General features: G+C 54.7%; 1 protein-coding gene across 1 annotated transcript in view; it reads left to right on the plus strand.

Moving 5' to 3' along the window:
* The first annotated feature begins 13,413 nt into the window (after positions 1–13,413).
* Positions 13,414–26,226, plus strand: part of LOC119962041 (leucine-rich repeat-containing protein 43-like) — an 86,380-nt gene continuing 73,567 nt past the window's right edge. The window contains exons 1-2 of the mRNA XM_038789828.1: positions 13,414–13,712; positions 16,595–16,864. Coding sequence (XP_038645756.1) covers positions 13,554–13,712; positions 16,595–16,864 — 429 coding nt within the window. The 5' untranslated portion in view covers positions 13,414–13,553. The remainder of the gene's footprint in view (positions 13,713–16,594; positions 16,865–26,226) is intronic.

Below are 26,226 nucleotides of genomic sequence, written 5' to 3' on the forward strand. Positions count from 1 at the left end.
CCCCCCCACACTCCCCCCCACACCCCACATACACACCGTTGCAGCCAACATGGCTGGATAGAGAGCAGCTCTGTACTTCTGTGACGCTGAGCTGGAGAGCCTCCCGGACGCCGTGGAGGAGAAGCGGATGATCCTGTAACCCGGCCCGGAGGATAGCCCTCAGATGGCAATGTTCGCCATGCCTGGGCGGAGGTGGCAGTCGCTGTCAGCACTGCCAGCGAAGTCGTCCGGACTGGTATCCAGTGCAGATAAAAACTGCACAACCTCCTCAAGGCGACCAGGGTGAATAGGCAGTGCTGTGTCCCTGGCACTAATCCCCCTACCCACTGCAGACATGTGGCCAGGACCCCCCCCCCCCCCCCACCCATGGACGGCCGGACCCCCCACCCTGCCCCGCATGCCTGCACCCATGCCAGGAGCAGGGGGTGGTGCCGTACATGCGTGCCACTCAGGCCGAAACAGCAATAGGGGCGATAGGGATGGTGTCAGATATCGGTCAGCGTGTGCAAAGGCCTGGGGCATTCTGTGCAGGCCGGGGCTGAGGTGCAGGACAGGGCTTCCCTCTCACAGGCAACCTGTGCCAGAACCAGCTGGAGATTGCAGCGGCGCTCCTCAGCGTGGCCCGGTCACAGCAGGCCATTGCTGAGGGCGTAGGTGGCATTGCCCAGGTGCAGGCCGGCACGGCGCAGTAACAGAGGGAGGTGACCCAGTCCCAGAGGGACGTGGCCCACTCACTGGCTGATGTGGCACAGACCCTCAGGGTGGTGGCACAGTCGCATAGTGGTGTGGTGCAGTCGCAGACGGAGATGGGCCACTCCTTGTGCTGTGTGGCCGCGAACGTTCAGACACTTGTTGATACCAGAGAGGGCCTCCAGGACTGGCAGAGCCAGGTGTTGGGGCGGCCTCAGGGGATGGCTCCGCTTGCACCCCCATCCTGAAGCCCGGGGGCCACCGGGCACCCCGAGCGAGAGGGAGTGCTGGGGCCCGTGCCGGTGGCTCCAGCAGGGAAGGTGCCGGAACACCGCAGCACCTCGGCCCCCACCCCCTCTTGTCTCTGGTGCATTTCTGGTGGGCAGCGGGCAGAACAGTGCAGCACCACGGCACCCACGCCACCCACGCCACCCACGCCACCCGAGGGGCAGCTGGGCCCATCCAGGCCAGGCCACCACAGGAGACGTGCGCCCTGGTCGCAGGGCAGGAGTCACAGCAGTCCGCCACCACTCTTGCTGTACCATCTGGAGAACCACCTAGGAGTAGCGTAAAGGACCGTAAGGCCAGAAAGTGAGACAGCAGTTAAGTTGGCATGAGTACAGGGCACAGTCTAGTTATAGGGGCTAGGACACAGGTTGACTTTATTTGTTCACAATAAACACGTTCAAACCGTTCAAATCTGACTTGGTGCTCTGGCTGATGGGTGTGTGGGTGGGACGGTCAGTGCTGGCCAGTGGGGGATGTGGGAAGAGTGAGACGGTCCCCAGCACCCCCACCCCAGCGATTCGGCAGGACCGTGATGGACTGGCCAGCTCGCATGCAGTGATCACTCAGGTGGATGGTGCCACTGTGGGCATGAGTCAGACATTGCCAAACGATGTGGAGCACGGAGCTTATCGCAGAGCGGGCTGTCATCATCCTCAATCCCATGGAGCAGACCCGCTGTCACTGCCAACCCAGTGCCCTGGCTCATAGTGCCGCAGGTATATATAATGGAGGGGGTGTGCATGAAGGTGTTCGGTGGTGTGGGAGGTGTGGGTGGTTTGGCGGTGGGGGAGGTGAGGGTGTTGAGGGGGTTCGGTGGTGTGGGAGGTGAGGGGGTTTGGTGGTGTGGGAGGTGAGGGGGTTTGGTGGTGTGGGAGGTGAGGGTGGTGTGGGAGGTGAGGGGGTTTGGTGGTTTGGGAGGTGAGGGTAGTGTGGGAGGTGAGGGGGTTTGGTGGTGTGGGAGGTGAGGGGGTTTGGTGGTGTGGGAGGTGAGGGGTGGTGTGGGAGGTGAGGGTGGTGTGGGAGGTGAGGTGGTGTGGGAGGTGAGGGTGGTGTGGGAGGTGAGGGTGGTGTGGGAGGTGAGGGTGGTGTGGGAGGTGAGGGTGGTGTGGGAGGTGAGGTGGTGTGGGAGGTGAGGGTGGTGTGGGAGGTGAGGGGGTTTGGTGTGTGGGAGGTGAGGGTGGTGTGGGAGGTGAGGGGGTTTGGTGGTGTGGGAGGTGAGGGTGGTGTGGGAGGTGAGGGGGTTTGGTGGTGTGGGAGGTGAGGGGGTGTGGGAGGTGAGGGGGTATCGGTGGTGTGGGAGGTGAGGGGGTTTGGTGGTGTGGGAGGTGAGGTGGTGTGGGAGGTGAGGGTGGTGTGGGAGGTGAGGAGGTTTGGTGGTGTGGGAGGTGAGGGTGGTGAGGGGGTTTGGTGGTGTTGGAGGTGAGGGTGGTGTGGGAGGTGAGGGGGTTCGGTGGTGTGGGAGGTGAGGGGGTGTGGGAGGTGAGGGTGGTGTGGGAGGTGAGGGGGTTTGGTGGTGTGGGAGGTGAGGGTGGTGTGGGAGGTGAGGGGGTTTGGTGGTGTGGGAGGTGAGGGGGTGTGGGAGGTGAGGGGGTATCGGTGGTGTGGGAGGTGAGGGGGTTTGGTGGTGTGGGAGGTGAGGTGGTGTGGGAGGTGAGGGTGGTGTGGGAGGTGAGGAGGTTTGGTGGTGTGGGAGGTGAGGGTGGTGAGGGGGTTTGGTGGTGTTGGAGGTGAGGGTGGTGTGGGAGGTGAGGGGGTTCGGTGGTGTGGGAGGTGAGGGGGTGTGGGAGGTGAGGGTGGTGTGGGAGGTGAGGGGGTTTGGTGGTGTGGGAGGTGAGGGTGGTGTGGGAGGTGAGGGGGTTTGGTGGTGTGGGAGGTGAGGGTGGTGTGGGAGGTGAGGGGGTTTGGTGGTGTGGGAGGTGAGGGTGGTGTGGGAGGTGAGGGGGTGTGGGAGGTGAGGGTGGTGTGGAAGGTGAGGGGGTATCGGTGGTGTGGGAGGTGAGGGGGTATCGGTGGTGTGGGAGGTGAGGGGGTTTGGCGGTGTGGGAGGTGAGGGGGTTTGGTGGTGTGGGAGGTGAGGGGGTTTGGCGGTGGGGGAGGTGAGGGTGGTGTGGGAGGTGAGGGGGTTTGGTGGTGTGGGAGGTGAGGGGGTTCGGTGGTGTGGGAGGTGAGGGTGGTGTGGGAGGTGAGGGTGGTGTGGGAGGTGAGGGTGGTGTGGGAGGTGAGGGTGGTGTGGGAGGTGAGGGTGGTGTGGGAGGTGAGGGTGGTGAGGGTAGTGTGGGAGGTGAGGGTGGTGTGGGAGGTGAGGGTGGTGTGGGAGGTGAGGGGGTTCGGTGGTGTGGGAGGTGAGGGTGGTGTGGGAGGTGAGGGTGGTGTGGGAGGTGAGGGTGGTGTGGGAGGTGAGGTGGTGTGGGAGGTGAGGGTGGTGTGGGAGGTGAGGTGGTGTGGGAGGTGAGGGGGTGTGGGAGGTGAGGGGGTTTGGTGGTGTGGGAGGTAAGGGGGTTCGGTGGTGTGGGAGGTGAGGGTGGTGTGGGAGGTGAGGGTGGTGTGGGAGGTGAGGGGGTGTGGGAGGTGAGGGGGTGTGGGAGGTGAGGGTGGTGTGGGAGGTGAGGGGGTGTGGGAGGTGAGGGTGGTGTGGGAGGTGAGGGGGTTCGGTGGTGTGGGAGGTGAGGGTGGTGTGGGAGATGAGGGGGTTTGGTGGTGTGGGAGGTGAGGGGGTTCGGTGGTGTGGGAGGTGAGGGTGGTGTGGGAGGTGAGGGGGTTCGGTGGTGTGGGAGGTGAGCGTGGTGTGGGAGGTGAGGGGGTTTGGTGGTGTGGGAGGTGAGCGTGGTGTGGGAGGTGAGGGTGGTGTGGGTGGTGAGGGTGGTGTGGGAGGTGAGGGGGTTTGGTGGTGTGGGAGGTGAGGGTGGTGTGGGAGGTGAGGGTGGTGTGGGAGGTGAGGGGGTTCGGTGGTGTGGGAGATGAGGGTGGTGTGGGAGGTGAGGGTGGTGTGGGAGGTGAGGTGGTGTGGGAGGTGAGGGTGGTGTGGGAGGTGAGGGGGTTCGGTGGTGTGGGAGGTGAGGGTGGTGTGGGAGGTGAGGGGGTTTGGTGGTGTGGGAGGTGAGGGTGGTGTGGGAGGTGAGGGTGGTGTGGGAGGTGAGGTGGTGTGGGAGGTGAGGGTGGTGTGGGAGGTGAGGGGGTTTGGTGGTGTGGGAGGTGAGGGTGGTGTGGGAGGTGAGGGGGTTTGGTGGTGTGGGAGGTGAGGGTGGTGTGGGAGGTGAGGGGGTTCGGTGGTGTGGGAGGTGAGGGTGGTGTGGGAGGTGAGGGTGGTGTGGGAGGTGAGGGTGGTGTGGGAGGTGAGGGGGTTTGGTGGTGTGGGAGGTGAGGGGGTTTGGTGGTGTGGGAGGTGAGGGTGGTGTGGGAGGTGAGGGTGGTGTGGGAGGTGAGGGGGTGTGGGAGGTGAGGTGGTGTGGGAGGTGAGGGTGGTGTGGGAGGTGAGGTGGTGTGGGAGGTGAGGGGGTTTGGTGGTGTGGGAGGTGAGGGTGGTGTGGGAGGTGAGGGTGGTGTGGGAGGTGAGGGTGGTGTGGGAGGTGAGGGGGTTCGGTGGTGTGGGAGGTGAGGGTGGTGTGGGAGGTGAGGGGGTTTGGTGGTGTGGGAGGTGAGGGGGTTTGGTGGTGTGGGAGGTGAGGGTGGTGTGGGAGGTGAGGGGGTTTGGTGGTGTGGGAGGTGAGGGGGTTTGGTGGTGTGGGAGGTGAGGGTGGTGTGGGAGGTGAGGGGGTTCGGTGGTGTGGGAGGTGAGGGTGGTGTGGGAGGTGAGGGGGTTCGGTGGTGTGGGAGGTGAGGGTGGTGTGGGAGGTGAGGGGGTTCGGTGGTGTGGGAGGTGAGGGTGGTGTGGGAGGTGAGGGGGTTCGGTGGTGTGGGAGGTGAGGGGGTGTGGGAGGTGAGGGTGGTGTGGGAGGTGAGGGGGTTCGGTGGTGTGGGAGGTGAGGGGGTGTGGGAGGTGAGGGGGTGTGGGAGGTGAGGGTGGTGTGGGAGGTGAGGGGGTGTGGGAGGTGAGGGTGGTGTGGGAGGTGAGGTGGTGTGGGAGGTGAGGTGGTGTGGGAGGTGAGGGTGGTGTGGGAGGTGAGGTGGTGTGGGAGGTGAGGTGGTGTGGGAGGTGAGGGTGGTGTGGGAGGTGAGGGGGTTTGGTGGTGTGGGAGGTGAGGGTGGTGTGGGAGGTGAGGGGGTTCGGTGGTGTGGGAGGTGAGGGTGGTGTGGGAGGTGAGGGGGTTCGGTGGTGTGGGAGGTGAGGGTGGTGTGGGAGGTGAGGGGGTTCGGTGGTGTGGGAGGTGAGGGGGTTCGGTGGTGTGGGAGGTGAGGGGGTGTGGGAGGTGAGGGTGGTGTGGGAGGTGAGGGGGTTCGGTGGTGTGGGAGGTGAGGGGGGTGTGGGAGGTGAGGGGGTGTGGGAGGTGAGGGTGGTGTGGGAGGTGAGGGGGTGTGGGAGGTGAGGGTGGTGAGGGTGGTGTGGGAGGTGAGGGTGGTGTGGGAGGTGAGGGGGTGTTGGAGGTGAGGGTGGTGTGGGAGGTGAGGGGGTTCGGTGGTGTGGGAGGTGAGAGTGGTGAGGGTGGTGTGGGAGGTGAGAGTGGTGAGGGTGGTGTGGGAGGTGAGGGTGGTGAGGGTGGTGAGGGTGGTGTGGGAGGTGAGGGGGTTCGGTGGTGTGGGTGGTGAGGGTGGTGTGGGAGGTGAGGGTGGTGTGGGAGGTGAGGTGGTTCGGTGGTGAGGGGGTTCGGTGGTGTGGGAGGTGAGGGTGGTGTGGGAGGTGAGGGTGGTGTGGGAGGTGAGGTGGTGTGGGAGGTGAGGGGGTTCGGTGGTGTGGGAGGTGAGGGTGGTGTGGGAGGTGAGGGGGTTTGGTGGTGTGGGAGGTGAGGGGGTTCGGTGGTGTGGGAGGTGAGGGTGGTGTGGGAGGTGAGGGGGTTTGGTGGTGTGGGAGGTGAGGGGGTTTGGTGGTGTGGGAGGTGAGGGGGTTTGGTGGTGTGGGAGGTGAGGGTGGTGTGGGAGGTGAGGGGGTTCGGTGGTGTGGGAGGTGAGGGTGGTGTGGGAGGTGAGGGGGTTCGGTGGTGTGGGAGGTGAGGGTGGTGTGGGAGGTGAGGGGGTTCGGTGGTGTGGGAGGTGAGGGGGTGTGGGAGGTGAGGGTGGTGTGGGAGGTGAGGGGGTTCGGTGGTGTGGGAGGTGAGGGGGTGTGGGAGGTGAGGGGGTGTGGGAGGTGAGGGTGGTGTGGGAGGTGAGGGGGTGTGGGAGGTGAGGGGGTTCGGTGGTGTGGGAGGTGAGGGGGTGTGGGAGGTGAGGGTGGTGTGGGAGGTGAGGGGGTTCGGTGGTGTGGGCGGTGAGAGTGGTGAGGGTGGTGTGGGAGGTGAGGGTGGTGAGGGTGGTGTGGGAGGTGAGGGGGTTCGGTGGTGTGGGAGGTGAGGGGGTGTGGGAGGTGAGGGTGGTGTGGGAGGTGAGGGGGTTCGGTGGTGTGGGCGGTGAGAGTGGTGAGGGTGGTGTGGGAGGTGAGGGTGGTGAGGGTGGTGTGGGAGGTGAGGGGGTTCGGTGGTGTGGGAGGTGAGAGTGGTGTGGGAGGTGAGGTGGTTCGGTGGTGAGGGGGTTCGGTGGTGTGGGAGGTGAGAGTGGTGTGGGTGGTGTGGGAGGTGAGGGTGGTGTGGGAGGTGAGGTGGTTCGGTGGTGTGGGAGGTGAGGGTGGTGTGGGAGGTGAGGGTGGTGTGGGAGGTGAGGGTGGTGTGGGAGGTGAGGGTGGTGTGGGAGGTGAGGGGTGTGGGAGGTGAGGGTGGTGTGGGAGGTGAGGTGGTTCGGTGGTGAGGGGGTTTGGTGGTGTGGGAGGTGAGGGTGGTGTGGGAGGTGAGGGGGTTTGGTGGTGTGGGAGGTGAGGGTGGTGTGGGAGGTGAGGTGGTTCGGTGGTGAGGTGGTTCGGTGGTGTGGGAGGTAAGGGGGTTCGGGTGGTGTGGGAGGTGAGGGTGGTGTGGGAGGTGAGGGGTTGGTGGTGGGAGGTGAGGGTGGTGTGGGAGGTGAGGGGTTTGGTGGTGTGGGAGGTGAGGGTGGTGTGGGAGGTGAGGGGGTTTGGTGGTGTGGGAGGTGAGGGGGTTTGGTGGTGTGGGAGGTGAGGGGTTGTGGGTCTGGGATAGTGTGTCCGTGCCCCAGGCCAGCAACCCCCCTCCTCCCCCTAGTCAGTGAAACGTGAGGCGGCGAGAGCGTCCCATCCACGCTGGCCCTGGCGATAGCGTCATGCGACCTCCCCTGTCTGGCCAAGCCCCATGTCCCTCTCATTGTCCCTCAACCTCCTTGTCTAATGAGGCCTGCCTTTCCTCCTCATCCTCCTCCAGCACATTGCCCCTCTGCTGGGCTATATTGTGGAGGATGCAGCAGGCTACCATGATGCTGGCGACCTTCCTGGCCGCGTACTGGAGGGCCCCTCCAGACCAGTCCAGGCACCTGAAACGCATCTTCAGCAGCTCTGAAGCACCCCTCGACCCACACACCTGGTCACTGTCTGGGCATCATTGTAGCAGGTCTCCATGTCGGTCTTTGGCCTCCGTATAGGCATCATCAACCACGGCCGCAGCAGTGCAACCCCTGTTGCCCAGCAACCAGCCCCGCAGCCGGGGGGCAGGGTGTCTCTCAAACATGTCGGGGACAGAAATAGAGCACCTAGGTGAACGGGTCATGTACACTTTCCGGGAATCAGGCGCAGACATGCAGGATCCGTCGATGACCCCCTGGACCCGGGGCAACCCGGCGATGGCAACGAACCCCGCTGCCTGGGCATCCTGGTGAGCAGGGTCCACAGGGTACTGAGTGTACCGCTCTGCCTGGGCATGCAGGGCATCGGTGATGGCACAGATTCCCCTGTGCGCCAATGCCTGGGAGATGCCAGACAAGTCCCCACTCAGCGACAGGAATGACCCTGACATGTAAAAGTTCAGCGCGGCCGTCACCTTGACGGCCACTGGGAGCGGGTGTCCTCCCCCATACTCATGCGGTACCAGGTGTGCCATTAATTGGCAGATGTGTTGCACTGTCTCCCTGCTCAGCTGCAGTCCACTTCTGCATGCCCGGTCTGGAAGGTCCTCAAAGGACATGCGGTCGCAGTACATGCGTGGCCTAATCCGGCGCCTCCTTGGCACCTCCTCCTCCTCAGCCTGTTGGGCGGCCGGCCCTCCAGCCTGAGCGGCTGCCACCTGCCCCTCTGCAGTCCCCTCCTCTGCTGCAGCCTCTGCCTCCTCTCTGAGCGACCCCCACTCATGCTGCCACAGGGCTACATGCAGAGCAGCGGCCATCGCCACGCTGCCCAGCAGCGCAGGTTGATGACCGAAAGCCATAATTTTGTTCAGGGGGTGAAAGGCAAACATGTCATCATGGCACATACACCCATACCCAACCAGGTACACAGTGGCCTCAGTTCTCACCGCGCACCCCAACCATGCATGTCCACCACCCCCGCACCCTGTCGGTGCCCCTTGTCCTGGGGGCTGTCCTGCTGCCAGGGGCACTGATGGATGGCATTGCCCTCACTGGGGGCTGCCGTTGGTGTGGCCCTTGGCTGCTCGGCCTATCCCACCCTCTTCCCCTCCCCTCCCCTGACCCTTGGCGGCCCCTACCCCACTCCCCCCCGCAGAAAGCATGGCCGGAGCCTGAGCCGGAAGCCCACAGTCATCCCAAGCCACTTCCTACCTCCTCTCTCTGTTGCCGCACCCAGCACGCCAGGTTCACGAATTTGTATAGCACATTAGAAACATGCTGTCGGGAATTCAGCCAATCCAAGACGCTGAATCACAGAGGCCCCGGAGAATCGGTCGTCAGGACTGCTAATGATATGCCTATTCTACTTTTGGGCCGTGCGGCGGGCACCGCGATTTTGTCGTTTTTGGGGGACCGGAGAATCCCAATTTGGCATGAAACCAACGTCAGGCTCAATTTCGGCGTCAGAAGCTATTCTTTGCCCGATCGCATTTCGCGATTTCGTCGTCAGCTAACGGAGAATCCAGTCCCTCTATTCCTGTAACCTCACACTACGGGGAAATTTAGCGTGGCCAATCCACCTAACCTGCACATCTTTGGACTATGGGAGGAAACCATAGGAGGTGTGCAGCACGATAACACAGTGGTTAGCACAGTTGCTTCACAGCTCCAGGGTCCCAGGTTCGATTCCCCGCCGGGTCACTGTCTGTGCGGAGTCTGCACGTTCTCCCCGTGTCTGTGTGGGTTTCCTCCGGGAGCTCCAGTTTCCTCCCACAGTCCAAAGATGTGCAGGTTAGGTGGATTGGCCATGCTATATTGCCCTCATGTCCAAAGCAGTTAGGAGGGTTCAGGGGGATAGGGAGGAAGTGAGGGCTTAAGTGGGTCGGTGCAGACTCGATGGGCCGAATGGCCTCCTACTGCACTGTATGTTCTAATGTGTATGTCAAACCAGAGCATCCAGAGGAAACCCATGCAGACACGGGGAGAATGTGCAAATTCCACACTGTCACCTGAGGAAGCAAGCAAGCCTGGGTTCCTGGCATTGCAAGGCAACTGTGCTAACCACTGTGCCACCGTGCCGCCAGGCTGTCAGGAGTGTTTAGACTGCAGACTGGCCGGGGCCTCATGAATATTGAAACATTGGGGTCAGTTGGCATCATTCTGATCCTGCACAATGTTATTTGGGGAAAGTGGCTGCAATCGAAAAGCTTTATTTTGAATTTGTTCATGGGATGTACTCATCACTGGCTTGCATTTATTGCCCATCTATATATTGCTGTCTGCGGACTCAGACTGCTCAGGGTGAAGGTTAAAAACATTTTACTCCATTTGGAAAAACATTGAAGTGGAATATCCCAGGTGTCTGTGTTGGGGCCATTTTTGTTCTGGGTAAATCGATAGAAGATTTGGACGTGGTTACAGGGGATGCAATCTCAACAATTGCCAACGGCACATGTGATGAAAGTTGGAAATTTTTACATAGATTGTATTATCTATATCTGTTGCAGTAATGTTATTAAAAACCTGGGTTAAGGTATATATATCTCTGCTGCAGTAATATTTTAAAAACGTCATGGTGGCGCGTCTGCAAAATGTGCAGTTAAGATGTTGTAAAAATGAGATCATCATTCATTGGCCTTGGTGAGGCCATACCTTGAGTATTGTGCGCAATTTTGGTCTCCTAGTTTGAGGAAAGACATTATTGCTCTTGAGGGTGTCCCAGCAAAGGTTCACAAGACTAAATCCCTGGATGGCAGGACTGATATATAAAGAATGACTGGATTGACTGGGCTTGTACTCACTAGGGTTTAGAAGAATGAGAGGGGATCTCATAGAAACATATAAAATCCTGATGGGACTGGACAGGCTAGATACAGGAAGAATGTTCCCAATGTCGGGGATGTCCAGAAACAGAGATCACAGCCTAAGAATAAGGGGTAAACCATTTGGACTGAGATGAGGAAGAACGTCTTCTCTCAGAGAGTTATGAACTTGCGGAATTCTCTACCACAGAAAGCTGTTGGGGCCAGTCCGTTGTATATATTCAAGAGGGAGCTGGACGTGGCCCTTGTGGCTAAAGCGATCAATGGATATGGGGAGAAAGTGGGAGTGTGATACTGAATTTGCATGTTCAGCCATGATCATATTGAATGGTGGTGCAGGCTCGAAGAGCCGAATGGCCGACTCCTGTACCTATTTTCTATGTTTCTACGTTTCTATTCATTCCAACCATGTATTTGTTTACAAAAAGAGGCCTAATGGAATTTTGTTATGATTGCTGGAGATTCCCTCGCAGTAGATAATTTGAGACAATGGGCATGATTCAACTAAAAGGGAACAAAGTCCCACAGCGAGCATGTTTAGTTGCAGCGCTGAGAAACACATGGCTAGAAAACATCACCCACGTTAGATAAGTGGCCAAGGCTGCACATAGCCCCGTTTTGTGCACTGAGGAGCCTCACTTGCCGGAACCCCTCAGTGCAGCAAGCGATCAGGATGCTATTTTTTTTTTTTTTAATTTAGAGTACCCAATTATTTTTTCCAATTAAGGGGCAATTTAACGTGGCCAATCCACCTACCCTGCACATCTTTGGGTTGTGGGGGCGAAACCCACGCAGACACGGGGAGAATGTGCAAACTCCTTACAGACAGTGACCCAGGGCCGGGATTCGAACCCAGGTCCTCAGCGCCGTAGGCAGCAATGCTAACCACTGTGCCACCGTGCTGCCCCCGGGATGCTATTTTTAAATGGCATTGTGATCTCTGAGGCCCCTGATGTGACCTTTCCCCCCCCCCCCCACCCCCCAAGCCCCAACGCACTATGGGAGGCCAACACCTGCGCAGGGCACCGGTGTCCCGATCGTCAGTGCACCAAAAATGCCAGCTTGGCACATTGGCAGTACCAACCTGCCACCCTGGCAGTGCCCCTGCCAACTGACAGTGCAACCTTGGGTGTTCCAGACTGGCACTTAGGTGGCACCAGCAGGGTGTCAGACTGGCACTGTGAGGGTGCCAGGCTGGTAATACCAGCATGCCGAAGTGGCACCAGCGGTACCAGGGTGCCACCCTGCCCAAAGAGCACATGGTGAAGTTTGAATTCAACTTTTAAAAATCTGGGGCGGGATTCTCCAATAATAGGGCTATGCTCCACGCCCGCGAAAAAACGCATGTGAATCACTCTGGACGTACCTGGAGAAAGTCCAGGGTGATTCTCCGATTTGCAGGGGGTAGCAGGGCCCCAGAGTGCTCCTCGCACCTCCAACTGCTGATGTGGGGCCCTGCACCTCCGGTCGGCGGTCCACGCACGGCTGTGGCCTGCATCGATCGCCCCGCGAGACATGGCGGACCCACACCGTGAACCGGCACCAAGAAGATAGCCTGCCCCCAGATTGCGCGCGCCAGCGGATCGGTGGCCCCTGATCGGAAGCCTGGTCATCCTGGAGGACCCGTCCCCTGTGAATTATATCCCTGTCCACCCCCCCCCCCCACCAGGGTGGCCGCGGACTGAGTTGGCAGCCACCACGCCTAGTTGCCGCTGGGTGGAACCATGAGAGAACCACGCCGGCAGGAACTCGGCCAGCTGCACTTGGAGAATCACCGCGGGGGCCTCTTTCAATGGACCCCGACTGGCGCCGCGTCAACTGCATGCCCCCGATTGGCGGCGATTCTCCAGGCACCCATTCTCCGTTCCCGCGCCGATCGCGATTTCAGCACGGAGGCTCGGAGAATCCCGCCCCAGGAATTAACAGACTAAAGGTGTCCATGCCCTCTTCCAGACCCTTCCATCAGGCAGAAGATACAGAACTCTGAAGACCCGCACATCCAGACATAGGAACAGCTTCTTCCCCACAGCTACTAGACTCCTCAATGACTCCCCCTCGGACTGATCTATTCCCTGTACTGTACTAACACTATTCACAATGCCAAATGCTGCTCTTGCTCATGTATTTGCTTTGTTTGACCCTTGTTCTGCACTGTAACCAATCACTATTTGTCGATGTACTTTGTCGATTATTCTTTTTGTCTACTATCTACGTACTGTGTATGTTCCCTTGGCCACAGAAAAGTACTTTTCACTGTACTTCGATACATGTGAGAATAAATCAATCAATCAATCAAGCCGTACTTTACATTAAAGCCATAGAGAATGAATTGATTAGATTCACCACGATGATGCTACAAGAGAAATTAAAGGAGCACAAAGGATCCTGGGGCATTTGCAATGCATGGAACTATCTCCACTAGAGTGGGGAGATTTTACAAACATATTCAGATAGCGCGAATAAGGGAAATCTACTCCTTGGGGATCAGTTGTGAGGGGCCATCAATTAAAATAGTCAATGTGAGGAGAAAGGCTATGCAAGGGTAGATTGGATAAATACTTCGAGCCAAGGATGAGCAAGATTAACTGTCGCTGCTTGAAGGACTTGGCATTGACTAGATGGATTCAGTGGTCACCTCTGCTGTGTAAACTTCTCTGGTTTCTAAAGTTCCGGTGCAGAGCGAGCAAGGTTAGATCTTCATTTAAATGCTGCTCAAAAAATGACGCAAAGTCGTTACCTTTTGATATTGCTTGATTATTTTATTTAATTGCTGCATGTAGTAACTGAAGGTGTTAAATCTGAAGTAACATCTAAGTGTGGATTGAATATCCTCACAGGCATAGTTCTCAAATGCCCCGGCTTGTCGTTTGTACATTATGTCTAGATCATTACAATACTTAAACCCAGTTGGATATTTCATGAAAAACTCACCTCCTCCTTGGCAATAATACCCACAAGTTTATTTGGTTTAGTAACAGCTGTTCATGCGCAAACTATGAAACGTGACATTGTGGCGCGTGGTCGCAGAAAAGAAGCATTGCCCCTTTAAATGACAGCGATACACTTCTCTCTTCGAACTGCAGCTTTTGCCGTTGCTTGGCAACCGGGAAGTCTACCCTCCCCCTAGCAACTGCAACACCAGGCTGAATAAGCCATTTGTCACAGAAACACCACTTGCAAACAATGTGGCGGGCGGGGATATTTGGGGAAAGGGAATATTAGATTACACATTGGTTTTTCTCTGAATGGCACACGCCCACATGTGCCCATCTTATCTGGAGCCGTATGCTCGAGAGCAGCTGGTCCCTGTGTGAGGAGCAAAGTCTACATGTCCTCAGGCTCCTTGAATGGATGGAAATGACCACTGTTACTGCGTTCAAAGCTTTCCAGCAACAGGTTAACGCAATGTGCCTCAATGACTTTCCTTCGGGCGTTGGGAGTTGGGTAAGGAATGAACAATCTACTCCAGTAAAAAGGTTCCTTTTGACAACCGAGTCATGTCCTCCCCATAGTCATGTCCTCCCCATAGGCATGTCCTCCCCATAGGCATGTCCTCCTCATAGACAAAAAACCGGGGAGGAAACCGAGACCCGGGTATCTGAAAAGATTGGTCTGTAACGAAATTGTACGAGCAAAAAATCCTGACAGATTGTCTTACATCCAGTAAGGGCCTCACAAATTTTGATTACAGCCAAAATACTATTAGATTATTCTCAGCACATTGTCAGTGTACCACTACCTGGCTGATTTAGTTTTATCCTCAATTAATGAAAATAAATCATGTATATTTTAAAATTGTGATACAAAATAATTTGTGATAATTTTTATTAATGTCACAAGTAGGCTTACATTAACACTGCAATGAAGTTACTGTGAAACTCCCCTAGTCGCCACACTCCAGCAGCTGTTCAGGGACACAGAGAGAGAATTCAGAATGTCCAATTCACCGAATAACATGTCTTTCAGGACTTGTGGGAGGAAACCGGAGCATCCGGAGGAAACCCACACCGACACGGGGGACTGGAATGTCCGTTTCAGGGACTATATCCCCACGCTGCCTTGAAAACTGTGGTCATTTACACCAGAAAAACTGGCCTCAAAAGATCACAGATGCACAGGGGGGTAGCAGGCAGCTGTCATGGAGCTGGCAGCTCCAGCTGCTGATACGGCCCCCGCACTTCCGGGTCAGAGGCTACGGAATGCTCCAAGGCGGACTCAGACCGTGGACCTGGACCGCGGAAATAGTACCCCCGATCAGCCGCATGCCTGACCTGGACTGCTCACACAATAAAGGCCCAGTCCCGTATGAGGCCCCCCTTACCCTCCGATCGGCCCACCCCGACTGTGGCGAATGTGGGTATCGCGAATGTGGGTATCACGGACGGTGGGACATTAGAAAAACGCCGTTGGGATTTCGGCTGGTCGTGGGGCGCAGAATAGTGAGGCGGGACTCCAGCAATGGGCGCAGGTGGTGGATACGTGGCGCGACGTACTATCCGAGTACGCCGCTTTCCGGGGGGGGAGAATCACGGAACCGGCGCCGGTCCCGATTTCATGCGTGAAACTGGATTCTCCTTCCTGCGCTGAACGCGATTTTGGCATCGGGGTGCGGAGAATCCAGCTCGAGGAGAACGTACAAACTCCGCACAGACAGTGACCCAAGCCAGGAATCGAACCTGAGACCCTGGTGCTCTGAAGCAACACTTTGCTATCGTATGAAGGGCGTGAAATAAGAGGATTCTTTTTTCTTTGTTCACGGGAGGTGGGCTTTGCCAGCTGTGCCAGCATTCATTGCCCATCACTAATTGCCCTTGAGGGGGCATTTAAGAGCCAACCACATTGCTGTATGAAATGCAGGGTTAGGAGTCATGTTTCAGTGTCTGATGGCCGTGTCTAGTTTTTGATTTGTAGGGAATCCAATTTTTCTCTGCATTCCCGACCCTGCTCCATTTTCCTCTGGCTTGTTCGCAGGTCTGGAATGCCTGGAGTACGGGTTTCCCTGGCAACGGGTGGAGGCCCGCCCAGCTGGGACTCATTAACTCAGCCCTTTAAATGCTGACCCAAACTTGGACAGGCACTGTTGGTAGCCCCTGGCTGGGGCTTTGTTGTTGTATGCCATGGTAGTGGCTTTACTTTTGAGTTATAAATAAACAAAGTTTTTTTTTTATAAATTTAGATTACCCAATTATTTTTTTCAATCAAGGGGCAATTTAGCGTGGCCAATCCACCTACTCTGCACATTTTTGGGTTGTGGGGGCGAAACCCACGCAGACACGGGGAGAATGTGCAAACTCCACACGGACAGTGACCCAGAGCCGGGATCGAACCCGGGACCTCAGCGCCGTGAGGCGGTTGTGCTAACCACTAGGCCACCGTGCTGCCCTTTAAATAAACAAAGTTAACCTTCAAGTTTGTGTCTCCTGGATCACTGCAGCCATTATGAATGCTTTACTGAGGGCGGCACGGTGGCACAGTGGTTAGCACTGCTGCCTCATGGCGCCGAGGTCCGAGGTTCGATCCTGACACCGGATCACTGTCCGTGTGGAACATAGAACAGTACAGCACAGAACAGGCCCTTCGGCCCTCGATGTTGTGCACATTCTCCCCATGTCAGCGTGGGTCTCATCCCCACAACCCAAGATGTGCAGGGTAGGTCAATTGGCCACACTAAATTGGCCTTTAATTGGAAAAAAGCAAATTGGATACTCTAAAAAAAAAATTTTTAAATGAATGCTTTACTGAGATTACAACACAGGAGGTGTTCCATCTGAGAATGAATGACATGTTCAAGGAGTTGTAATAACAGATTGTGCCTTTGATATTGTTCAGGTTTGTTGTAATGGAGCTGTGATGTTTAGGGGGCCTATAAATACTGTCGGTAGCTGGGGTACTGTGGAGGGGAACCAAGGTGGGCCTTCTGAGTCAGCCCGTCTCCCTGCCTACACTACTCACACACTGGTTCATCGATCGCAAACTGCGCTGCAAATCCAATCCCAGTGTGAAAAGACAAAAATGGCATTGCAAAGTTGCATGTGTCAGGTATGCAGTTTGTGAGCTGCAAAAGTGAGCAGGCTGGGTTTTCCCAGACCCGGAGGGAGATTCTGCTGTCAATCACCATTGGGATCACTGTAATCGCAGAGAAGGGAAAGCTTCAAGAGATTTTAATCATCCTGCTGATGAAGATTATCTTTATTTATTAATTAATTGTCTGAAAGTTATTGCATTCCAACTCAGGTGAGGTGTAGCATCCTAAACATTCTTTGTAACAAAGTCACAAAGGTCAACATTGAAAACACCACGAATCTTTTCTTGTTTGCCATTGATAGAACCGTTCAAAGCATTCAACAAAGAAGGCTGAAAAATTCAAACAATTGAAATATCATGGAGAACACGAAAAGTTAAAGTGTAAAGATGTAAATGAAGAAGAACCCAAAGCTTTGAAAGAATACCTCACTTGTGAGCAATCGCCTTGGCAAACAAAGGACATTAGTCCAGAGATCCAGCACCTGAGGGAAATGGCAATTGCTTCAACATCTCTCATTAAAGAAAACTTCCTTTGTTCTTATTTGAAATCCTTAAGAATTGTTGGTAGACAGGTGAGTAAGCTATTTTAATCAGTTATTCTATGTTGTTATGGTCAAGTCTGGAGGGCTAATAAACCTCTCACTTTTCCATAAGGTTGTCTGTAACAGAGTTTTAAAAATGTTGAATTTTTAAAATCCCATATGTACTTGACCATACGTAAAGCTATATGAAGAGATAAGCCAGGAGGATGTTGAGTTAACGATTCACGGGTTACTATTATTGTGATATGTTCACTCAGGTAAAAGTATGAGACATATTAAAAAAGGTAAAAATAGGTCACGAATCCTGTGACACACACAAATACATGCACACCGACACACACACTATACATGCATCCACATATACCTACACACACACACCCATCTACACGTGCACACATATACACACACACCTACACACATGGATACATGTACCATCGGGTGAGTGGGGGCATATATTGATCAATAAACACCCTGTGCACAACCAATATGAAGCCTCTTGTCACTTTCTTCCGCAATGCATTGCTCTGTGTAGGTGACGGGTGTGAGTGAGCACTCAGCAGACTGGCAGGGGTCTGATTATGGCATAGATTGAGGAACGCCAGCGCTCAGCTCTCTGCGGGTTGTCATCAACCTCCTGCCCTCGCCAGTGACCCACGGAAAGTGCTGACACAATCCCAGCACCCTGGAGTGATGTGACACATACCCTGGGAAGGTGGGAAATGGGGGTGGCGGGTGGGTAAGAATGCGATGCTGGACCAGGCCACGTTCTAGGTGAATCGGGCCAGTATGAGCCCTCTGGGCTTGCCGGGCCCTCACATCCACCGCCTGGCCTGTAGCCTCCGGCTGGGCCTCAGGTTCTTCCCCGGCCTCGCCCTAATAATAATAATCTTTACTGTCACAAGTAGGCTGATATCAACACTGCAATGAAGTTACTGTGAAACTCCCCTAGTCGCCACATTCCGGCGCCTGTTCGGGTACACCGAGAGAGAATTCAGAATGTCCAAATTACCTAACCGCTTGTCTTTCGGGACTTGTGGGAGGAAACTCACGCAGACAAAGGGAGAACGTGCAGACTCCACAGAGACAATGACCTAAGCTGGGAATCGAACCTGGGACCCTGGAGTTCTGAAGCAACAGTGCTAACCAGTGTGGTACCAGGCTCCGGCGCATCATCCTCATCTTTTACCCTGTCTCCTCTGCTCTCCTCGTGCTCTTTTACTCTCTCATATGTGCGCGCTCACACCTGCATGCTCTCATGCCTGCACGCTCGTTGTCGCACGCTCTTATGTCTCACACGCACTCTTTCACATGCACAAACGTTCTCACATGCGCACATTTAGACTCACACACACGCACACATACTTACACACACTCACTCACTGTCTTTTTCCGAAGTGGATGTTATCGCACTTGAATGTTGATTGAAATTTTCCATGTATTCCGAAAGTAACAGAAAGGATCTGAACGTGGAAATAGCAGGGTGAGAGAAAGAGACAGAGAGAGATGTTATTGTAATAACCTGGGGTGTCGGGCCAGACTTAATCTTCAGCAGGGCATGCGCCAACTGATCCTGCTCCTCCATCCTATGGCATACAACTAGAACCAAAACGTTTTTTTGTATCGCCCGGCTGCTGCTGCTGCTGCACCAGTCTGTCGGTCTCTTTTTCCACGACTTTTCCGTCTTCGCCATCTCTTCTTCATCGTCGTACTTCGAGACGGTCTTCGGACTTTCAAGGGAGGAATGCCATAGCCTCCATGGGACACATCCAGCTGAGGATAATTGTTTCCCTGTGCCCATTGGGACTGTGAACTCCACCACTATGGGCGTGGTAGCTTACCGGCACTGGTATAATAGGTCGTCCAGTGTGTAGCCGATCAGAAAGGAGAGAGAACCCGGTGAGGTGTAACCAGACCTCGTGTAGATAATATTGTTGTTAAATAAATGTCTTTCTGCAACTCACTGTGGACTCCCGTGACTTATTAAAGTTTTATTCTGCAATGCTTCTGATGCAACCATCAATTCACACGAGACGATTAGTAGAAGTGAACAGTGGTTTTAATCAGCTCGAACTGTGCCTGCCTGCGACTGCTCTGTAGTGAGTGCCGCCTACAGGCTGCAGGTTTATATACCACCCCCGCGGGAGCGGAGCCACAGGTGGAGCCCACAGGGGCATCAACATAATACAATACAATACAGTGGTGAATTGCAGTAGCAATACGTTCACCACATTCACCCCCTGTTAAAAAATTGAAGTCCAGCGGGGGTGAAGTGGGCTCACATATAGTGTCTGTCCGGATCCTTGTTTGTTCTCTGTGATTGCCTCAGCGCCGGCTTCGCTACGGGCATGGTTGTTGGGCTCGTCGCTGCAGGCACGGGTGTTGGACTCGTTGACTCCGGGAGCGTGTCTTCTGGAGCTTCATCACGGTGTGTCGGCGATGGCGGAAGGGGTGTAGGCCGTGTAGGCGCGGGGTGGTGTTCAGGATCCCCAGGGGGGTAGCTGGTAGCCCGCCGTGAGGGATTTGGTTGGTGGTGATAGGGGGGAGGTGGTGTAGGTGATGGGCGCTGGGGAACCGGCGGGTGCCAGATCCCGGAGGGAAACTGTATCTTGTCGTCCGTCATGGTGCGCCACGCAGGCATACTGAGGGTGGGCATGTAGGAGCTGGACCCTCTTGACCAGGGGGTCAGACTTATGGCTCCTCATGTGCTTCCGGAGGAGGACAGGCCCCGGTGTTGTCAGCCAGGATGGAAGCGAGACCCCGGAGATGGACTTCCTGGGAAGACAAATGGACGGTCATGTGGGATCTCATTCGTGGCTGTGCAGAGGAGCGACCAAATTGAGTGGAGCGCGTTGGGGAGGACCTCCTGTCAGCGGGAAACCGGGAGATTTCTAGACCGTAGGGCCAGAAAGACGGCCTTCCATATCGTCGCGTTCTCCCTCTCCACCTGTCCGAATTCCGGGGGGTTGTAGCTGGTAGTCCTGCTCGAGGCAACACCCTTACTGAGCAGGTATTGACACAGCTCATCGTTCATAAAAGAGGATCCCCGGTCACTGTGGACGTAAGTGGGGAAACCGAACAGGGTGAAGATGCTGTGCAGGGCCTTAATGACAGTGGCCGCGGTCATGTCGGGACAGCAAAGGGGAAACGGGAGTACTCGTCAACGACGTTGAGAAAGTACACGTTGCGTCAGTGGAGGGGAAGGGCCCTTTGAAATCGATGCTGAGACGCTCAAAGGGGTGGGAGGCCTTCACCAGGTGTGCCTTGTCTGGCCGATAGAACTGCGCTTACAGACTTGGCAGTCCCTGTTTATGGGCCCGACCTCCTCGGTGGAGTAGGGCAGGTTGCGGGCCTTGATGAAGTGGAGAAGCCGGGTGAACCCCGGGTGACAGAGGTCATTGTGGATGGCCCGAAGTCAGTTATCTTGCGCGCTGGCGCATGTGCCGCGGGACAGGGCATCTGGCGGCTCATTAAGCTTCCCAGGACGATACACAATATTGTAATTATAGGTGGAGAGTTTGATTCTCCACCTCAAGATTTTATCGTACTTGATCTTGCCCCACTGTGTGTTGGTGAACATAAACGCTACCAACCTTTGGTCAGTGACGAGGGTGAACCTCCTACCGGCCAGGTAGTGCCTCCAATGCCGCACAGTTTCCTTTTCAACAGAGGAGTGTCAAATCTCGGAGGCGTTGAGGGGACGAGAAAAGAAGGCTACGGGCCTGCTTGCCTAGTTAAGGGTAGCGGCCAGGGCGACGTCTGACGCATCGCTCTCCACCTGGAAGGAGATGGACTTATCCACCGCGTGCATCGCGGCCTTGGTAATGGCTGCCTTGATGCGGCTGAAGGCCAGACGGGCCTCAGTTGTCAGGGGAAAGATGGTGGCTTTGATAAGTGGGCGGGCATTGTCCGCATAGTTGGGGACCCACTGGGCATAATACGAGAAGAACCCCAGGCATCTTTTCAGGGCCTTGGGGCAGTGTGGAAGGGGGAGTTGCAGGAGGGGACACATGCGCTCGGGGTCGGGCCCTAGGACTCAGTTTTCCACAACATAGCCGAGGCTGGCTAGTCGGGTTGTGTGGAAAACGCATTTCTCCTTGTTGTAGGTGAGATTGAGGGCTTGGGCGGTTTGGAGGAACTTCTGAAGGTTAGCGTCGTGGTCCTGCTGATCATGGCCGCGGATGGTGACATTATCCAAGTACGGGAACGTGGCCCGCAGCCCGTACTCGTTAACCATTCAGTCCATAGTTCTTTGGAAGACCAAGACCCCATTGATGACGCCAAAGGGGACCCTGAGGAAGTGGAAGAGGCGGCCGCCTGCCTCAAAGGCAGTGTAGTGGCGGTCTTCCGGGCGGATTGGGAGCTGGTGGTTTGCAGACTTCAGATCTACCGTGGAGAAAACCCGGTAGTGTGCAATCTGATTAACCATATCTGCTATGCGGAGAAGGGGGTACGCATCGAGTTGCGTGTATCGATTTATGGTCTGGCTATAGTCTACAACTATCCGGTTCTTTCCCCCGGTCCTGACGACCACCACCTTGGCTCTCCAGGAGCTATTACTGGCCTTGATGATCCCGTCCCTCAAGAGCCATTGAACCTCCGACTTGATAAAAGTCATGTCCTGGGCACTGTACTGCCTGCTTCTGGTGGCAACGGGTTTACAGTCAGAGGTGAGGTTCGCGAAGAGCGAGGGAGGGGTGACCTTAATGGTCACGAGGCTACATACGGTGAGAGGGGGTAGGGGCCCGCCGAACTTCAGGGTCTGGCTCCTGAGGTTGCACTGGAAATCCAGTCCCAACAGGAGAGGAGCGCAGAGATAGGGAAGGACATAGAGTTTAAAATTGACATACTCGGCGCCCTGTATCGCGAGGGATGCGGGGGAAATCTGAAGGGAGCAGCGCCTTACCGTGTCCGGATGGATAAAGCTCTCTGTGCTCCCGGAGTCAAACAGACAGGGCATTTCGTGCCCATTGACCCGGACGGTCATCATGGAATTCTTGAGGTGCTTGGGCCGTGACTGGTCGAGAGTGACAGCGCCGGGCTGCGGGTAGCTGGCGTGGTCGGTGGTAACGAGGTGGTCTCAAGATGGCGGCCAAGATGGCGGCCCCCGTCGGTCGAACGTGTCGGGCGGAGTTAAAGGTGGCGGCCCCCATGTATAGCACGAGGCGGATGACGCGTCAGAAGGGGGCGGTACCGGCAGGCAGGCAGCCACGCTGCGGGGTTTGCCGGCCTGTGAGTCTGTGTGTCGGGCCTGCGATTTTGGAACTTTGGGTCAGGCCAAGCACACTTTGGCAAAATGTCCTTTCTTGCTCCAGTCGCTGCAGGTCGGGTTCTGAGCTGGACAACGCTGCCTGAGGTGCTGGTTCTGACCACAGAAATAGCAAGACGCCCCCCGGGTTGGGCGGGCAGCTGCACGGCACAGGCCTGGGACACCCTCGGATCAGGTGATGGCCGCGCCTCCGGCGCCCACGAGGAGATTGCGTGGTTGGAGGGGAAAGCATTTAGACTCTGGAAGGCTACCTCTAATGAGGTGGATAGTTTTACCGTCTCTTCTAGGTCGAAGACGCCCTTTTTGAGCAGGTGCTGTCTGACATAGTTGGACCGGACTCCAGCCACATTGGTGTCCCGGATGGCGAGTTCCATGTGCTGCGAGGCCGTGACGTCCTTGTAGTTACAGTTTCGAGTGAGTACCCTCAGGTTGTGTAGATATTCCTCCAGCGATTTCCCGGGGTGTTGACAACGTGTGGTGAGGAGATGCCACGCGAACACTTCGTTCACCGGCCTCACGTAATGTCTTTTCACGATTGCGACTGTGTCTGCGTACGTGGTCGCATCCTTGATTAGTAAAAAGATTCTGTGGCTCACCCGGGTGCTGAGGAGACTCAGCTCGTGTGCCTCGGTGACGGCGGGCGAGAGGAGGAGGAGGTGAGGTAGGTCTCAAAGCAGCGCATCTAATGTGAGAAGATTCCTTTGGCTTCAGCTGCCTGTGGATCGAGTTCCAGTCGATCAGGTTTGAGGGCGGCTTCCATTGTGATATCTTAGCTTATTAAATTGATGCAACCATCAATTCACACGAGAGGATTAGTAGAAGCGAACAGTGGTTTTAATAAGCTAAATCTGTGCCTGCCTGCGACTGCTCTGTGCTGAGTGCCGCCTACAGGCAGCAGGTTTATATACCACCCCTGAGGGGATGGAGTCACAGGTGGAGCCCACAGGGGCATCAACATAATACAATACAATACAGTGGTGAATTGCACAGCTTTTTTTGCATCTTCCTTTCTGCAGACTCTCTGATTTTTAGCAGCTCACACTACATTTTTGTACACTTGGCAGTCAAAATGGCTGCTGTCAAGTGACTGGCTCTTCATTGTGCCCTCTGGCATTATGCCCTCTGGCAGTGGAATCCGTTCTCACCTGTTGTTGGAGTCATAGAATAGAATTATAGAATTCCTACAGTGTAGAAGAAGGCCTTTCGACCTATTAAGTCTGCACTGACCCTCTGAAAGAGTACACTACCTCGGCCCATGACCCCGCCTTATCACCATAACCCTACCTAACCTTTTGGACACTCGGGGCAATTTAGCATGACCAGTCCACCTAACTGCACATCTTTGCACTCTAGAAGCACTCGGGTTTAGAAACTCTATAGATCAATAGTGGCCTTCAACAGGTCAGAATTCATTCCTTGTATCCTGCCAACCATTGTGATGGCCAACTGTCATTGAATATTAATGTCTCAGCTATTAACATTTTGACTGGTCCATTTCCCCTTTGATAATGTGGTAAGGGGCTTTTACACCTCTGAGGGAATGTCTTTGTCTATTTGAAGCAATCTTAGACTCGATGACTCCATGACGGGGAATATGGTTGTTTGGAGTTTCACAGAGAGGTCTAGAGGTTTGTCAGGTTAAACATAAACTGTTTATTGGTAATCCATAACTATGTACATCTCCCAGATACTGCCATGCATGGGTGCTGTCTCCATGCTGGCTGCTTCCAGATGCTACCCCACATACAGTTGGCTATTGTAAGACTCTCTCTCACTATGTGGGTGGCACTGTTCTCCAGTCTCACGTTAACCCTCACTCTGCCAAACACCCTCATCCTACAGCTTTCAAAAATGCAAATTAGCAGCCATTTTATAGTCAGTGGGCATCTGGTGATTGGCTGCTGTGTTCTGTGTGTTCATTGGTCATCCTGTGTGTCAATCACTGCCTGTCTGTGCACCATCATATACCTGTGTGTATATTATGACAGAAGTTATTAAGAATCTGCTCCTACACATTCAGCCATCTCAGCTGTTCACTGCGCGCAGTGCGTTTTCCAACAGCGGAGGTGGGTCACCATTGACCGACAGTGGAATCTTCCAGTCCCGCCGATGTCTACGGTGCTTTTGCTGTTCACCGGCTGAGCCGGCAGTAGTTGGGGGGGGGGGGGGGGGGGGGGGGGTAGTCATTAGCAGGGCCAGAAGCTCCCATTGGCGGGAATGGCCAGAAAGTGTAACCCGGTGTCTTTGTTTGGCAAAAGTCCTTTTAAAGAAGTTCCGTGTATATATATGACCAGAAGATGAAATTAAAGATCACAATTCCATCCGCACACATCACATCATCACGACAGTGTAGGAAAAGAGGACCAAGGGAGAGTTTGAATGTTTCAATTTCATGAATAGTTCAAGGTGGAATTAATATTCCACTGTAGTCACCGCTCTGGAGAAGACACCAGATGATATTAATCATTGTAACTGTATAAAGTGCATGGGAATTCAAGGAAGTAACATCACGACAACAGTGAGTGAGAATGTCCAATTATACTCGTCAAATATTTCCCGCAGTGAACAGCTGAGATGGCTGAATGTGTGGGAGCAGATTCTTAATAACTTCTGTCATAATATACACACAGGTATATGATGGTGCACAGACAGGCAGTGATTGACACACAGGATGACCAATGAACACACAGAAAACAGCAGCCAATCACCAGACAGGACACGACCACTATAAAGCCAGAGGGCAGTAGTTTTCCCGCTCTCTCGGGATCCAGCCTCTGAGACAGTCAGAGCCCGTGAGCAACAATTAGAACAGACACCATGTGGTAGTAAGATAGTCTGGTCAGGTTAGCCTCAAGTCTCCAGTCAAGTCAGCATAGTGTCAACCCACAGTTAAAGTATGTATGATAGTTAAGAGTTCAATAAAATCAAGTTGCACTTATTCAAGTGTTGGAAGCCTGTCTCTCTCACTACTGCAGTAAACACAGTCCTCGCAGACCCAGCTTACCCAAGACATCAACTTCCACAGCTTTTCATTTCTATTGTTTCCTCCCAGCTTGGGTTTTTTTTAGGTGCCTTCAGTAACATTCTCACTTCTCCATTAACCTCTAATCAATATAGAATTACCTTATTGGAGAGAGTCTCAACTCGGGAGAATTATTAGAATCCTGTGCTTTAGATCATCAGTCTCTTTGATATTAACCCCAGCTGCTGGTGGCACACTTCATCAATCGGCACAAAGATCAGAATATTCACAATCTACACAGAAAACCAGGTACGGGGAAGAATAATAGCCTTTGCTTTGAACAATGTTGTGAAGGGGACATCTGAAGTGTGCCGGGGAGCTTTGTGCGTAGTAACTGCACTGATAGCATCTTCTGAGACATGAGAGAACATTCTGGAAGATGGAGCCCCTGACTGGCCAGTGATGATAAAACTAGGTGTGCCATGAATTGGCCCCGTGATGATTGTGTTCCATACCTGGGAGCCTTGTACATAAAATTTAGCGGTTAATTATTATTGAAAAAGCCCAAACAATTCACAAAGGATATTAATAGCACAGTTTATGAACTCACATTGTTGCCTGACTGTAGGAATTTCTGACAGGGATTGATTTTATTTGACCCACCATTCTTGCTAAGCAGGAACGTTGATCGTGAGCAACACTCAAGTCATAAGTTTGTGGGTTCAAGTCCCCGAACAAAGACTTAAGTACACAATCCAGGGAAACGCCGCTTTGTTGCCCTTAGATTAAGCCAAAGCTCCATGTGCCCTCTCAGATGGAGGTAGAAGATTCCATGTGGCACTATTCAATGAGCAGGGGAGTTCACTCTGATCAGTCACTTGGTCTCACTAACATCCAATTGCTCCAGCAGGTCCGATCAATTTCAGTCTAATTAGTTTTAAACTGCTGTGCAACAACAATGCAAAACTATTCATAGAATCATAGAAACCCTATAGTGCAGGCCATTCGGCCCATCGAGTCTGCATCAACCCTATCAAAGAGTACTCTATCCAAGCCCACTTTCCCGGCCTATTCCTATAACTCCTCAACCTAACCTACACATCCCTGGACACTAAGAGACAAATTAGCCTGGCCAATTGACCTGACCTGCACATCTTTGGACAG

This window comes from Scyliorhinus canicula, chromosome 1 (genome assembly GCF_902713615.1).
Source record: "Scyliorhinus canicula chromosome 1, sScyCan1.1, whole genome shotgun sequence".
Lineage (NCBI taxonomy): Eukaryota > Metazoa > Chordata > Chondrichthyes > Carcharhiniformes > Scyliorhinidae > Scyliorhinus > Scyliorhinus canicula.